Below are 16,595 nucleotides of genomic sequence, written 5' to 3'. Positions count from 1 at the left end.
CATCTCTACTGATACCAGGACCACCGGCTCAGAAAACGATGCTGATTTTCTGCCGTTATTTAGTTAAACCAGAAGAAAATCTTTTAGGTGTAATTAATAGTTTTATATAATAGTAACAGAAAATAACTTTCCCTGATTTAGTTTGTAAGAGATTTTCCAGCATAAAGCTTCTACTAATAATGTCTTCTCAACACTGGCAAAGGTTTTTTGTAACGCTTCAGGGAAGTGCACTAGTGGTTACCTCCAGGAAAACCTCCCTGCTAGTGCTGAGGACCTGATCCCAAAATCCAAGTGAGAGAGGTCAAATCTGGAAGAAAATAGAAAATAGTAATGGCAGCATTAAACTGTTCACTGATGTTTTGATCATCTCCATGAGACACTGTGATGTGGAGATAAAATGGACAATAAATATTTCAGGGCAGTTGGAGTATATCAGGTCTGCCACAGGTAAAGGATTTAGTCTGCTACTCCAATAATGACATGGCTGCTGCAGAAGGTATAAGGGGAGTTGTAAGGTACTGAGCTGGTTTAAACTTATCTGGTCATCCATGATAAACAGGAAGTTGTTAAGAGAACAAAAGAAAGGGAGAAAGAGAGAGAAAGAGAAGCCAGAAAGAATAACAGATTAACACCGTTATTATTCCAAGAAAAAACACATTATTAACATGAAAGCCAGGCCAGTATTCTCTTGGAAGGCTTTCACAGGGACCCCTAAAGATTATACAAAGGTTAAAATAGCTATTTCAACTAGACTTCTAATACTTGGCATGCAAAACAGAGTCACTTAGTCCAGTATCGCTACCACTTTCCCACTTCCTCCAAAATAACCCTGTAACTTTGTTCCATCCCAGGCAAATCTCCTGCACAGGGCTCATGCTTATTAAAAATATATTAATATTGAGCAAATTATGTATAAAGCTTCTTAAGATTATTTTCTGTAAATAAAGCATTGTTTGTTAAGCACTATTTCAGGCTCAAATTTTTGGTTTTGAAGCAGGAATTGCTAAGTGAAATTCTCTGTAGGAGATCAGACTGAATAGCTGCAGCATCTTTGGCATTTAAGATCTGTCATGGTTAGTTTACCTGTCTTATCTTCCCAAGGCATATGATTTCTTTGACTATTCATGAAATAACTGGTTTCTTCCTGGAAATGTTGATAGGTAACGGATGTTTCATACTTTTTAGCACAACTCATAATTTGTCCTTAAATTGGTCCTAAAATTCTTTCTCATATTTCCCATACTTAGAACCCATTGTTCATCCCAGCCAAGGAATAGAAATAATATCATGCGAATTAGATGACCAGTCTCACATCACTGAATAATGAAAAAACAAATAACTAGACCACGTAAAAATAATTCCAAGGCTGCAGTTCAGTGAACAGCTTTAATGAATGTAGTCAACTAATGAGCAGTTCTGAAATCAAGAATGAGTCAGAGAAAGAAGAGAAGATTGAACTTATTGGGTGTATATTTGTGGTGAACATTTCCACCAGCTGTAGTGAGTATGTTTCTGTCATGAGGCTGACGCTGTCCTCTTTACATTCTGCTCACCACCTTTGCTGAAGCCCAGGAGCCTCTTCTTAATTCCTTCTCTGATGCTGTGTCTCCTAAAACTGCTTTATGTCTTTTATGCTGTCATATTTACTTGCACTAAAAGGTACTGGAAACCAATTTACAGTTATGTATAGCATCACTTTTTACATGTCACCGTATTAAAAGGCCTTGTAACATTTCCATTTTAAACCCTTATTTCAGATTTTATGAATCCTGCCTGCTTCTAATTACATCAGGCTGAAGAAAACAGTGTCAATGTTAACCACACAAACTGATTTACAAAGAATGGTTAGGCATCCGTTTTAAAATATGAGGCATCAGAAAAGTCAGTGATTTTGCAGTCTCTTTTTTTAATACTAGACTTTAATTGAAGACAACACAAAAGCTCTGATTATTTACCTTGTAATGAGAGATAAGTTGAGTAGAATTATGGAACTACAGTATTAAGAAATAGAAGGAACTGGCTAAAATGTGTCAAGGATTGTCTTTTATACATTGTTCTTTACATGAGGACACAAGGGATTGCTTGGAAAGATTCAGAGATAATATACAGAATGAAGAAAAATATTTTTTGCTTTATAAAGTATATGTTCAGTGACTGCTCTGGGGGTTAATCAAGGCAAAACTTGTGACTGAATTGCAAACAGGAACTATTGATTTCACGGTGTATTAGAAGCAGCTATTGCTTTACAAAGTATGTGCCATATCTTTGCCTCGTGAAAATTGCTATCCTTGTATTTTGTGAATGGAATGCAGGAACTCTGGTGCCTGGAACAGTGAAACACTGGTGAGCTACCTGGAGACTAGGAAATAGCTTTCATTTGAGGTTTTGAATAGTAAGCTAACCAGTGCCTTCTTTGCCTCACTGTTTGCCTATGAAGTCTCCCAGGCACATCCCAGAATAAGGGATAAGACAGGGATTACCTGAGATCGTGTGACCCCTACAAACCCACCAGACCCAATGGCTACCTCCAGCAAAGGCATTGGGAGAGCTGGCCAGCTTACTCACTATTATCTCTGCAAGGTCAGGAAGATCAGGGAGTTAACATCCAAGTTAGGACCACAGATTCACAGAATCGTCTAGGTTGGAAAAGACCTTGAAGATCATCCAGTCCAACCGCTAACCTAACACTGACAGTTCCCAACTACACCATATCCCTCAGCGCTATGTCGACCCGACTCTTAAACACCTCCAGGGATGGGGACTCCACCACCTCCCTGGGCAGCCCATTCCAACGCCTAAAAACCCCTTCTGGAAAGAAATGCTTCCTAATATCTAGTCTAAACCTTCCCTGGCGCAATTTGAGGCGCAATCTTGTCCTATTGCTTATGACTTGGTTAAAGAGACTCATCCCCAGCTCTCTGCACCCTCCTTTCAGGTAGCTGTAGAGGGCGATGAGGTCTCCCCTCAGCCTCCTCTTCTCCAGACTAAACACCCCCAGTTCCCTCAGTCGCTCCCCGTACAACCTGTGCTCCAGACCCTGCACCAGCTCCGTTGCCCTTCTCTGGACACGCTCGAGTCCTTCAATGTCCTTTTTGTAGTGAGGGGCCCAAAACTGAACACAGGAATCGAGGTGCGGCCTCACCAGTGCCGAGTCCAGGGGTCAGATCCCTTCCCTGTCCCTGCTGGCCACGCTATTTCTGATGTTATAGTCCAGGTGAGTAGAGAGCTAGATAGGTGAAAAATTGACTGGGGGGAATGAGTGGGGAAGTGAGAGGGAGAGGCCATGGCTGTTGGATTGTACCCTGTTTGGATGCCTGTCCTGGGACTCATTCTGCTTAACATCTTTATCAGTGACCTGGAGAAGGCAACAGAAGGCACTTCTGTGGGGTTTGCAGATGACACCAAACTGCGGGGACCCGTTGATAGGCAGGAGGGCATGGGTGGAGGGACAGGCCAGCATGGATGCTGTTGGTCATAGATGGGAGCAAAGCTGTGCTGCCTTATATAAACAGAAGATGTGATACAAAATGTACAGATCTTTCTCAGCCTCTTACAGTTCTCTTTTACAGCACAGCTTTACTTGTTAGTTGTTGTATTCTGTTTAATCTCTTTTTGCAAGTGAACTACTGGGCATTGACCAGTGCCAAGGGCCAGGAAACATCACTCCACAGAAATATCTTTATTTCAGCTTTCAGTATGTTACTGTTCCCCTTCCTGTCCCTCAGGCCCTGGTAAATCTCATAAAATCCTTTACAGATTGAAATCCTGCTCTTCCCAAGCTGTAACATGTTTAAAGCATGTATTTCTCTATAGTTGTCTTAGTCTCTTGTTGACAGTCTTTAGGTACCAGTTCCTTGACTAGTAAATGTCTTCCTTATTCTTAAATTTATGCACTTTGTTTTGTTCAGAGCAATGCGTGGGGATAATAAATTGGCTCGCAAGTACCTGACACTGCTTCTTAGTTCTTTCTGCCATGCCAGTTTTTCATAATACTGAATCCTAGGGATGTGTGGAAGAAGTTAGCAGCATTTTTCCCACTTACATGTCTCCCAGAAGAGCTGCAAGCTGTCTGGATTTCTTTAGTAAACTCACTCAATGGATGTGCTTCCACAAAAGGTGTTCCAAAAGTTTAATAGATTTATTCCAGAATATGATAATAAACAGTTGTTTCAAATGTCAATTTTAAGGCTTGCAAAATGTAACTATGTACATGCATAAGATCAGAGCATAAATCAGCTCAGTAAAACAGCTGTGTAAATATTTATGAGCACAGGGCTCTTCGTTTCACACTTTCTCCTTCTGTGTCCTCATCTTAAATTTTCACTTGCTTTAGTTTATGTCTAGTAGTCTGGGCTGGGTATCTGACACTGCTAAATTGCTGCCTGTTTTCTCTGCTCCTGTATGTACCACAATCCTAAATCTTTATTGACTGCAAGTGAAGGTATGATCATAGAAACAAACCTGTTTGCATGGAGGGGCAGATTCTGAATTCTGATGGACCTGCATGAAGTTTAGCAGGCACCACATTGCTGAACTAAAGCGTAGCTTGGATTTGTCTACATGAGCTGCCATCCCCGTGGTGGCTGCAGGTGAGGCAGGACCCAAGTTCCCTGTTTGTGTTGGTATTTTGGATGGGGCTGGTTATTCATGAGGGGAAGGAAGAGGAGAGTCCTTAAAAAGATGGTTGAAAGGATGAAGGGTAAAGGTGTAGAATGAAGATGTGAAGAGACTGTGAGGAGCAGTGGGAAGAGAATCACAGCTGTCAGGATACAGCAGAGAGAATCTAGTGGGGACTGCAAAGCTGAGTTGTCATCTCGTGCAAAAAGTCTTTGCCTCCCTAGCACCTTCTTCTGTGGCTGTGATCCTTGTCCCAGGCTTCCTGGCATTTTGGTGGCCCAGAGGAGACGGGATGAACTTTTTACTCCTTCCTTTACAGCAGTCACAGGTGAGGGCAGAAGTACTCAATCATATAGGCATCTTTTTTTGCAATTTTTACAAAGTTGTTCATGTACTAACTACTCCCATTTGTGCCATGTTAGTGCTGCAATTTCTCTTACTCTTCACTAATTCACACCAAAATATCTGACTTAGCTTTGTTTTCTCCCTATTTAACTCGTAGCAAATATCATCATGTTAATTGATATAATAATCAAAACTAAAATCTAAAAATAAACCTACTGTTAAATTTCCAGTTTTTCTTTAGTCAGATCGTTCAAGTTCCTGAGTGGTCAGTTTGGACTGAGCTAAATTCTATCATTTTTATTGTCTCTCATCTGCTGGCTCTCCAAGCCTTTTTGAACTGCAGCCCACAAGGGGTCTGAACAGGTGGTGCTTGTGGCAATTCAGGGTGGATTATTCTCATTGAGGAGCTGGTTTCTGCTGCTTCATGAGCAGCTTTGGTAGATCAAGAGCTGTTGCTCCTGAGATCCTGACAGGCATGCTTCCCATGTGTTTCTGTATGTCTTCACTGAAACTGTGTGGAATCAGCAGAAAAAATGGGGTTTGGGTGTGAAAACATTTCCATGATGTTTGCACGTCTTCATTTGAGATTTGTAAGGACAGTTAGATACACAGCCCTTTAAACGATTACTTGTTTGCATTAATCGTGTTTGTAATTTCATTAGTGAAAAATAATGGAGAAAGATAACTCATTCATTTGCATGCAGACTTATGAGAAGTTTCCTATACATTGTACAAATTTACATCATTTAATGTCTTGGCATGCATTTAATCATATTCATGTAGATTTAAATTTCTGACTGCAGTGGTATCATTCATTAGCAATTCCACTGAAGTCTGATGATCATAGGTTTGGTGAAGCTTATCTGACAAATTTGTATTTTTTTAGACACCAGTGGTGTGCTTGAGGAAATAAGATGCCTTTTGATCAAATAAAATGTTTGTCTTCAGTGAGTCATGCTTAAGGCTTTTATTCTTTCATTTGTGTTGTTAGTCAAAAAATATCTAAGACTTACTTAACTTCGAGGTGTGCCCCTTCACCTTGTGTTTCCTGCTGGCCAGTTCTAGTCAAGCCATGTCCACCGATTTCTGCAGCCCCCAGGTTGCTCTTCTGAGATGTCGTGCTCTCCACATCCAGGATATAGGACTGGCAGGATTTGGGAATATGGAGTGGCTACCATGAAAACATGGACATCTCAAGAGCATCTCAAGACAAATTGATTACATTGCTCTCCATCTACTTCCTAGGAAAAAAAGAGAGCATAGTTCTGTTTTTACTAACTCCAGTGAGGTTGATGGAAAACCTCTGCTTCTGTGAAATTAATTAAGAACGGGATTGTATCCTCACACTATCAAATACCTTGTCTAGAGGCACAAGCCAAGTCTGAGGTGTTTCCTTGAACGTGCAGCACCAGTTCTTTCTGCAACAGAGAGAAGCAAGCAAACCCTCAGAAATGGTGCCCTCAGTGTTACATACCTGCTTTCCCTCCAGTCCCTCCACTTCATCTTGGAGGATCCAGGACTGACTTCCCCCTGCTGATGCTTCCTTCTAAAATTCTATCTCTCAAGAGACCTAAGACTGTGAACGAACTCTGTTTGCAACACTAAGTACAGTAAATGCTATTGTATTATCCAACAGTAGCAAATTCAATAATCCAACTCCCGTCACTTTCTAACAGGATAATGTTAAAGGCATTCCTCTGAGATGGAGAGTAATCATTTGCTAATTCCCCTCAGTATTTCATGCTTCTCAGTAGTGCAGCTAATTTTCTCTGAGTACCTTATTAACATTCACAATGACTTTGCAGTCCCACCCTAATAGCTCTCTGCAGAGGCAGTGACTGTGAAGGTGAGAGCTGACGGTGACACATTTTCCTCCTTTTTCTCTGCAGATTGTATTATCCTGGTTTCCATCCGCTGAGGGCTGTCCAGCTGATGCGAGTGGGCAAACTGCAGTACAGTCAAGGCATGTTTCCTCAAGCGCTGGAGACCTTGAAACAGGTCAGTGTTGTGAATTGTTTCTTTGCTGTCCCTCACCCTCACTTCCCCCAAACCTGTCATGTGTGTGTGTGTGTCCCGTCCCCCCCCCCCACCCCCTTCTGCTCTGACTGTACCTTGTGCCTTTGGATATTTGTCACCACTTTTTCCATCAGTGGTGTTTCCCTAGGCTGCAGCTGAATGTGGTGATGGGTCACTGTTGCTCAGGGTTTCAGGCACTTACTTCCTCCAGTATCAGTCACTGCTAATTACAGTTCAATAGCTCAGACGTGCCTGGATGAAAAATTACTATTAGATCTGAAAAGATAAAAATATCTCAGTGGCTCATATTCTCCTTCTTATTGTAGCAAAGTGAATCTGGGAGCACTGAAAGAACAGGAGCAGAACTGCAGTTTCTACTTTCCTTATTCCCTATCAGGGATCTGTGATTTCAGATTGGAGAACTTTGTCTTCCATGCCTGTGTTTTATTATGAGTCACACTCAAATCAACAGGCATGCTTCTTGATCCCTCCTATTCCTATATCATTCATCATTTTTCTCTTCTTCGATCAGGTTTTGCAGCTGGTGCTTTGCTAGTTACAGTTCAGCTTTAAGCCATCCCTCTTGTACCTGAGCTGACTTTTAGATTAATTTCCTCCTACCCCAGGCTCTTATTTGTCCTGCTGTTACATTGCTGTTAGTATCATCTTAAATATATTGAAGATTCCCCTTCCATGTGCAACATATCCTCAGGACTTAGGCTCTCGCTTCCAGTCTCAAGCCCTCAACCACTGCTTGGGTGTTTTTCTTCCCCTGGAAGACGTGCTGCCTCCAGTTCCCCTTGACTGTCCTGTAGCCAGCTCAGCCTGAAGACAGTCCATGCTCCGTGTGGTTCCCCCTCTCATTGCTCGGCCCACCTGCAGTGCCTGACACAGCCTCCTCATTGCCTTCGCTGGGTGCTGCAGAAAGCCACCTGGCCCAGCTACCTGCTTGTTGCTGCTGGGCAGGAGCAGGCCCCAGTGCTGGCACCAGTGTTGGAAAGAAGTGCAGAAGTTGGCTGTATGTTCCCTTTGTTTAACACCCCTGCTATGTGAAGAGCTGGTCTTGTGGCAAGGAGTTAGGAGAGCTGACTGGGATAGAAGGGGATAGGTGTGTCTGCACTGGGAATGGGTGGAGAAGTAGTTTCTGCTCCTGCCTGGATCCCCCTTAAAGTTAATAGCAGCCATGACTCTCTAGATAATTTAGTGTTTTGTACTTACATTTTCCAAACCCTGTATCTGTTTGGTTTTAACATCTGATTAAATATACAAGCTGAATAACTGATAATTTCCACATGTTGAAATAATAAATTAGTATTTAATACAATGCCAGTCTTACTAAGTCTTGGTAACTTAAATCTTCACTTGATAAATTTAATTTAAATTATGGCCAATTCTGGTCATTAAAAAGCAGATGGAAGAGTAATCAATTTCCATGCATTATTCAGAAGTCATATATCTGTCATATGCCAGGTAATCTGCTCTGTTATTTCCCCTGTAATACTTAGAATTTCCAAACATTCAGACTTTACTTTTTAGCAGGTGGAGTGAGACCCCAGTCAGAGGACCTTCTGTTTTCATTGATACTGCTGCAATATATCAACAGGCATTCTTCTAATTGCATTTCTAATATGATACTGCATTAAATTAAACTGGAGTGAATTCCCCTAGAGACATCTGAATTCTGCTCATCAGTGAGGATGAAAGATGTGATGGGGCTTTTTATGTTTTTAGTAAAGAAGTTGCCTATTGCGAGACAGATTGCTACTGTATTATCCTTTGAATACTGAGCATGCCTAACACAGAAACTTTTTTTCAAGCTGCAGTCTCCTCTTTCCCTGAAAAGGAAGAATAAGGTGCTGCTTACCTTTATGCCATACCTCAGTGCATCTCTAACTGTGGTCTCCAAGCCATCAGTGGTCCACAAGGACACAGTAAGTGCTTTACAGCTGACATGCAGAACCATTTACAATCCTGTTGTGGTTTTGCCTATTCCCTGTTCAGTCTCCCCTTTTTCCTCCACGTGTGAGATAGGGAGAGACTGAACTCCCACTCTCTGGGAGCACAGCTGAGAAGAGGAAAAGCTTCTTGCCATCCTCTTTCCCCATGCAACTTGTGAGCATAGGCCACAACGCTTCCTTGAATGAGATCTAAAACTGATTCCCTTAATTTCTGTCTATGCTGGAACAAATTAGAACAGGATATAATTCCCAGTCTGTTGTGAGTAAAGGATGTGATTCCTAGTATAACTCAGATAATGTCCTAGAGTTTTATGAGAACACAGTTCGGCCCTTTGTGATTAGATGTGTCAACAGAGCATGCCACATGCTCAGAGCAGAAACTCGATTACCTTCTCTGCTTCATTACTCTTCTTAATACATTCTGACACTGAATAGCACTCTGTTGGAACCCTCGTCAGACTAATTTCAGTGTGGCATTAAGGAGAAGGATGTGGAAGGTGCAGAGGAATTGAGATCTGAGTGAAATTCTCCTCACTCATATAAATCCTGTTTAATCAGGCACAGCCTCAGAGCTGCTGGGGATTGACAGCCTCTCTGCATCAGATGCATTGTTAAGACCAGTAGGTCTTCATACACAGCTCTGCAGTCCAGCCCTTACTGCTGCTCTCCGTGCCACCTGAAAATGAATCACTATCATAATCACCTTACTCTTAGTGCCTATTGGGTTTAGCTCTCTGCCCTGCGCCCCCAAAGAGAGTTTAAATAATGTCGAGAGCTTTACATTACCCATTAAAATGAAATCATCCCCTAAAAGTATATTAGACCCTGCAGAATCTAATTTGCCAGGTTTTGGAAACAGAAGTGTTATAGAGAGGCAATACTCTTCTTCTGAAATAAAACCTGAAGGTAACCCTTGGTTATTGTACAACCAAAGTATTGTTTTAAAATTTATATACATATATATATATATGAAAGATGTAATGGTGGGAGGACAAACAGAATTATAGATCAGGAAAACATTTGTCAGCAAAAGACCGCAGCTGGAGCCCAGTCTGACAAACCTAATTTAAAGAGCCTGGAATGACTGTAAAAAGCAGCAATAACAAAAGTTGGAACAAGATGTCTTGTGAAGATAAAAGCTTCTTAACAGGGAAGCAGCACTCCTGCAGGAGCCCAGGATGGGTCTGCATCTCTGGAGCTCATGGGAGCCCCTAGCAAGTGTATAGATTTGTCCTGAGGTGCAGTCATTAGCATAAATGTTTGTTAGGTGTCATGTGTTACCTTCAAAGCACTATAGGCTCACCTGTTTGGTTGACTATAACCTGAGTGGAGCTGGACTTGGTTTGGGAGGACAGGCAGGGTGCAGAGGGGAAGGCCTGGACGCAAGGAGATGACTTCATTTGTGAGCATCATCTCCTCAAGGCGAAATGGTAAGTGCTGCGTCGTGTTGGCTTGGCTGCTGCTCCATCCTCTGGGCTGCAGTGGTGTCAGTGTCTGCCTGTGCCCACACACTTTCCTGAGCGGGGCAGTTGTCCCAGCCACTGAGTGATGGCTGGTGGGGACAGGGCTGGCAGGCAGGAGGATGCACACGTCTGACACTGACTGGCCAGTTTCCCCGTAGATGCTGCACTTGGCTGGAAGGGTGGCAGGAGCACCTTTGTCCTCCCATGAGCTGATTGGCATGGCTGTCTTGCCTCATGAAGACCTGTAGTAGGTACAATATCGTTTCCCTTACTGTAATCCCTGGTGTGGAGGCAAAAAGCACACAAACTGAGGTAAAATTCCTCCTAGATGTCACAGCAACACTGAAGAAATCTCCTTTCTCTAGGTGTTTGCTTCAAACACTGAATTGTTTACTAGCTGTGGTTGATAGTAACTGTGACAACTTTTGGTTTTCCTATGCCTGGAAAAACACAGATACTCCCTCTGTGTCACGTCCCGCTCCGATGAGGGGGACAAGTGACTCAGATTCGCAAATCCCCAATTGGAGTGGACAACGAGTCTCCAAGTTCAAGCATTTATTAACTACCTACAATGTACTAATTGAACACATGATAATTGGCCAAGTACAGAGCAAGTTGTGGCGAGCAATATAATGTGCTTTGCATTTCTTAATAGAAAAGGAAAAGAGGGACATAGAGGGAATGGGGGAATACAGATCACCGGTCTGGGTTCCTGCGCTGATCCCGCCGGCGAGGGTTCCAGGAGGCCGTCTTCTTCGCTGGCATTCGTCTTCTTCGCTTCACTGCTTTCTCCAGACGGTCGGGGGGCGGGGGGGGGGGGGGGGGGGGGGGGGGGGCAGGGAGAGGGTCAGAGAGAGACCCCGCGAATCCTTTCTTCTCCCCTTTAATTTATACCCATTTTCCTTGGGTCCGTCCCCTAGGTCGACCCACATAGCTACGTATCCCATGTACAGGGAGGGGTAAGGTGTTTCATGGGATGATGTCATTAGCATGATCATGACAGCCCTCGTTAGCATATTGAGGGGTGTCAACTTTAATATGCATTTTGTGGATAATGAAGCAAAGTTCATTCACCGGACACATGGCCCTTGAAATTTGCCCAGGTGCCCCAGGGCAGAGCCGTCCTGTCTCCACAGGGCTCTCTCCCCCAGCTACCTCGGGCAGCGTTATCAGCTTGGGCCTCCACAGAATGCACCCTGTGACTCACAGTTTTGTCTTGCGAGTGTTTGAGGCATTTCTTCAATCAGCCTCAACTTTTGCTTTCCCAGGTTGTTTGTCTTAGTTTCTCACAGGCCTGGTTTCTCGTCTCTCACACTCTGAAATGCTAGCCTTCGCTTCCTGCCATTTTGGCACATGGCTGTTTGCTTTCCTGCTTTCCCCGTGATGGAGCGGTGCCGTCCTGCATCTGCACACAGTTCCCTGCAGCTGTGGTGATGAGCATCCTGTCCCATCCCCATGCAAATCAGGCACAAATGACTGTGCTGCATTTCATTTGCATTCATGGAGCAACAGCCATACCACTAATCTAATGGGTTTTATTTTCTTCAGGGAGACAGTGTGTGGTTGATGACACTGTGGCCTGTGTTGCTGTCTTGTGATTCCTATAGTTTTTCTTAATTAGATTTGTTCTTTTAGCTGAGAGGAAGGCCACACAGACCTCACGACTCCGCTCAGCCTCGACTCTGCTGGTTAGCTGTGCGATTTAGGAGAGTGGGGAACTGTTCAGAGAGCCTGCGTGTTCCTGCTTCTACCCAGTAAAGCAATTTCTTGCTTTGGAGGTGAAATTATGCCATTTCACTCTGACCTTTGCAAAAACAGCTACATAACTTAATGCTAGTTTAATCTGGGGATTACAGAAGTCATTGCTATTCTAACTTCATTGCAGCTGGTTCTGACTCGTACTGCAGTGTGTGAGACAGTACATTGCATGAAAATTATTTTCTCCCTGAGGAAACAAAAAGATAAAGACTGGGTGCATTTATCTGCCATACTGAGGAAAGAAAGGCAATGGAAAGGAAAGGTTGGAGGTGAGAGAGAAGTCAGCAGTGGTAGCAAGATCAGGTTTGATATTAAGGATTTTTGCCTTTTAACAGAGGTATATTTGTATGGACATCTCTGGCTGTGCATCAGGATGTCCAGGTCCATCACTGCTAGCTTGACCTCTGTCCCGTAAGTGGGCTGAAGATCAACGTCAGCTGCCCCAGGACTACGACTCGGATGTATTAAAAAGCACAGCTCTTTGCACAGGTCGTTCACAATAAATCCATCTGCTTTTGTGTCCAGGGCATGCAAACACTGCACACCAAGTGTGTCTGGATCCAGTCTGGATCCATGGCCAATTCACTTGGCCACTTTGCTCTAGGGTGATTCTGTCCCTTTCTAGTTAGCCTGGGTACAGCTACGTGTTGCTGCACAGCAACTACATGGGATCCCACCTGCAGCTATCCTGCTCTGCAGCATCCAGGGATTCCTGTACCATGCAAGAGGTCATCTGTCTTCACCCTACTGTCTCTGCCAGGGAAGGACTGGCTCTTATTCTTGCTTTTTACACTAATCTTTTAATTATTATTATTATTTTTAAAAGAAGGTCTTGTACACCTTGATATTTCACACTCCACTATGTTCAAATACTTCTATGATAAATTCTTTACAATATTTCCCTAATATGTTAAATTAGGAAAACCAGAACACTAAGAACAATTTAGGTCGACTTTACGGGGAGTATAATTATGACTTACTTCCAAATATTTTGCAAAAACATGATGAGCTTTCTATTTCTGCTAAAATAGGAATATGCAAAAATTGAGGATTTCTGATTTTATTTCACATTTCTTAAGCATTTCTAATAGTGATGAAAGCATTTCCATTGTTCTGTGTAACTGCATATTTTACCACTAGTAGTAGGGCATTGTGGTAGCTCAGAACATATCTGACTCTTTTTAGAGTTCCTTGCACACTTTGACTGCTATTTCAGCTTGTTCCTTCAGTCTTTTGCTGCCTCTTTCTTCTTTTAAGAATTAGCTAAATTTGAAGCAAAAGTAAACTGTGCTAGAATTTCCGTATGCTTGCCAGTCTCTAGAATTTGGAAGTAGGCTTTCACTCATTCCACCAAATCGTATGGTTTTTATCTTTCCAATTTAAATGAGGCCCTTTTCTCAAGATTTGTTTCCAAATAGATCCTTTTTCTGCAATCCAAAGCTGATTTAACTGAATTTTGTCAGCTGACTGGATCAGGAGCCCATTGAAACACAAGTTGCATTTAGGCTTTGACAATTCCTCAGTTTGGGATGAAGAAAAATCTCTGATGTCTTTTCTTGTTCCCTTGTTCTTTCTTCAGAAGTCCTGAGTCCATTTCCATCTGGTACTTCTCTCCTTGCAGAAGGAATTTAATAGAAGGAAGAAGAAGAAATGTCATATGAAAAATTATGATCTAAACATGAGTTGGGCAAAGACCATTTCAGACATATTTGTGGCAGGGAATCAGCAACACTACAGGCAATATCAGCAAACACAAATTGGCCTAGCAATAGAAGAGGAAAAGCACACAGAGAAAATAATCTTTGGGAAAAGCAGCAAAGACCCATTCCCCTGCATGCCTTTTTAGAGTGAAACTATTAATTTACTCATTTGTTTGATGTTATGTATAGTTTCTCCTGATGCAGTTAAGGCACTTTATTCCATTGGTTAAACATTAATCCATTTCTATTTACAGGACTTTGAGGCTACTAACATCATGAACGTCACAGTTGTCTTTTAAATAATGTATCAAAACCTTGGATGCTGTAGTTGACCAATCTTAAAATGGCCTTCATGCCTCAATGCAAAAGTATCTTCCTCTACTATTCCAAACATCCGTCTGTGAAACATATTCATGACCTTTAACTCCTAAGAATAATGTGTCAGTGCCTCTTCCTTTGTCAGGGACAAATCATTATACACTTTGGAATGATTCACTCCTATTTCTACTATGCTGTGCATTCAAGCCGCCTGCTGCTAACCACTTGAGGACCAGTACTTATATCCCTGCCCCACTACAGGGACCAATGCCTTTGCATGGTCTGCACAATGACTAATATGTCCCTTTCTGTTCACTCCTTAAGGCCTATAATATTATGAAGGTGACCCATGGGACAGATCACAGCCTGATGCAAGCTTTGATGGAGATAAAGGAACAGTGTGAGGCCATCATGAGAACACAGTGAAGATAACCTCTAGCCTGGAAAACAAAATATTCAAGGAGAAAGGAAATCAAATGCTTTCTATTGCATCGGGAAGCTTGTTGATGATTTTGGTGTCTTTTCATTAGGTCCTACATGCTTTACAAAAAATGTTTAGTGTTTATTAGCTTTGCTGTATGATCTGAATTGAGTTGATGTTTGGAGGAATATCTGCAATTTCAGAGGATTTTTTCTTTCCTACCACACAGTCTAATTGACAAGACCTAATTATCAATTTACAACATGCAATTGATAATATGTATTGGGAAATGCATAGAGCGCCTTCATCAGTTACAAAGTGATATAATACCGTTGATATCAGCAGTCCATTATTCATACCAGTTTATGCCAGCAATTAAGTCACATTATAAGTAGAAAGAATATATTTTTTTCCCTTTGCCGTGCCCTTAGGTGTAGTTTCCAAAAGCCTGATCCAGTGCTCTGTGACATCAAATAAGTTTCCCAGTGTTCTAAATTAGATTTTCCTCTCTCCTAATATATCCACAGGGCTCTGTCCCTCTTCTTCTTGCATTTCATATGTTATAATATTGAATATTAAAATGGATTGAATAAAAAATTTAATCAAAAATGTATCTATGTGGAAATTCTTACTCTGTTTTCACCCCATTTTGACTGCTTCAAGAGTTTCTCACTTCATACTGGTTTTAAAAAGGGAGAGATTTGGACCTGTGAGCTCAGTGGTGTGGTTTCTAGACCCTTCTGAGCCTGTGGGGTTTGGATTTCACTTCCCCAAATAACAAAGTTCTGATGACTCCTGAATTAGGAGGTCATCCCTGGGGGAGAGAAGGATGTCTTGGAAAGAATGAGTGCCCCATTTCCCCACGCTCGTCTTTGAAAGTTGTTCTTGCCAGAGCTGCTGACTTCCATTTTTAACACAGATACAAATGTTCACAAAAGCCAAATATTTGTGAGAAACATTGAAACATAAATAATTTAAGGCCTTTGAAAGTATCGCTTCAGGTGTGTCACTCCTGTCTAACAATTTATTGCTGCTACTCCAGCCATGACTGTTATTTCATTAATCCATCGTTGTTGTAAAGCCAGGCTTTTTTCACACCAGTAACTTGACACCATTAATTATTATGAGATGAGAACACATTTAAAAAGAAAATGAACACTCTGGGCGTAATTTACAGCCACAGCACATGAATGCCAACACTGAGGAAGATATCTCCTTTCAAGGCGTTTGAATTTGTTCCAGCGTATGGAGCGTTCACTTGCCCGGCAGTAATATGCAAGCAATAACCTATGAAATGCAGTGCATTTCTGGAGTACGTAAGCATGGCTTGATGCCAGAGGCCAAGTCATATCAGCCACCCAAGAAGTGCAATAATCCTCACAGAAATTCACTGCTTGGTTGGGTCTTCTTGCTATTATGAAAAGGAAATTATCTCGGGGGAAAAGGTCAGACCTTTACATTTATTGGGATTTCTGACAAAGTCATCACTGATGGACAATTAGAAAATGTGCAGGGTACCCAGTCTTCAAGAGCTATTTCCTGGTTTTAAAGGGGCACATGCGTATTAGAATTTATGTGCTTTTACATAGGTGATGCTTATGTTATCTCATGATTACATATCTAATACTAAGATTTGCAAATGGGAGGGACTTAAGTTAAAATGATGCATTAGTTTATGCAGCATATACCAGGAGACGGCCCGCCAGCTCTCGTGTATGCAGACACATCTGTATGTATGTGTGAACTGCAGCACTGTTTTCTGGGGTTTCTGGTACAAGGAGACCTCAACAGTTCAAGCACAATAGCAAGGAAAGGTGGGCACTAAGAGCGGGGCAGAATTACCTGATGTCAGATGCGAGGCCACATTACACCAAGCTGAAGGCTCTACCTACAGTGGCATTTTCTCCCCAGCCGTGGTCTATAGCAGATACTTAGGGAATATGTACAAGCAAAACAGTTCAATGCCTGCCTGTTGGGAAATGGAGAAAGAGCGTGCTGT

The 16,595-nt window shown here is 42.2% G+C and overlaps 1 protein-coding gene across 10 annotated transcripts in view; it reads left to right on the top strand.

The window, feature by feature from the left end:
• SMYD3 (SET and MYND domain containing 3) overlaps window positions 1-15,209 on the top strand; it is a 429,108-nt gene extending 413,899 nt beyond the window's left edge. For all 10 annotated transcript variants that reach the window (XM_074925584.1, XM_074925573.1, XM_074925627.1 and 7 more), the window contains 2 exons: window positions 6,852-6,960; window positions 14,500-15,209. In XM_074925584.1, coding sequence (XP_074781685.1) covers window positions 6,852-6,960; window positions 14,500-14,601 — 211 coding nt within the window. In that variant the 3' untranslated portion in view covers window positions 14,602-15,209. The remainder of the gene's footprint in view (window positions 1-6,851; window positions 6,961-14,499) is intronic.
• Window positions 15,210-16,595: the final 1,386 nt, after the last annotated feature.

Source organism: Athene noctua, chromosome 1 (genome assembly GCF_965140245.1).
Source record: "Athene noctua chromosome 1, bAthNoc1.hap1.1, whole genome shotgun sequence".
Taxonomy (NCBI): domain Eukaryota; kingdom Metazoa; phylum Chordata; class Aves; order Strigiformes; family Strigidae; genus Athene; species Athene noctua.
This window is presented reverse-complemented; position numbering and strand designations above follow the sequence as displayed.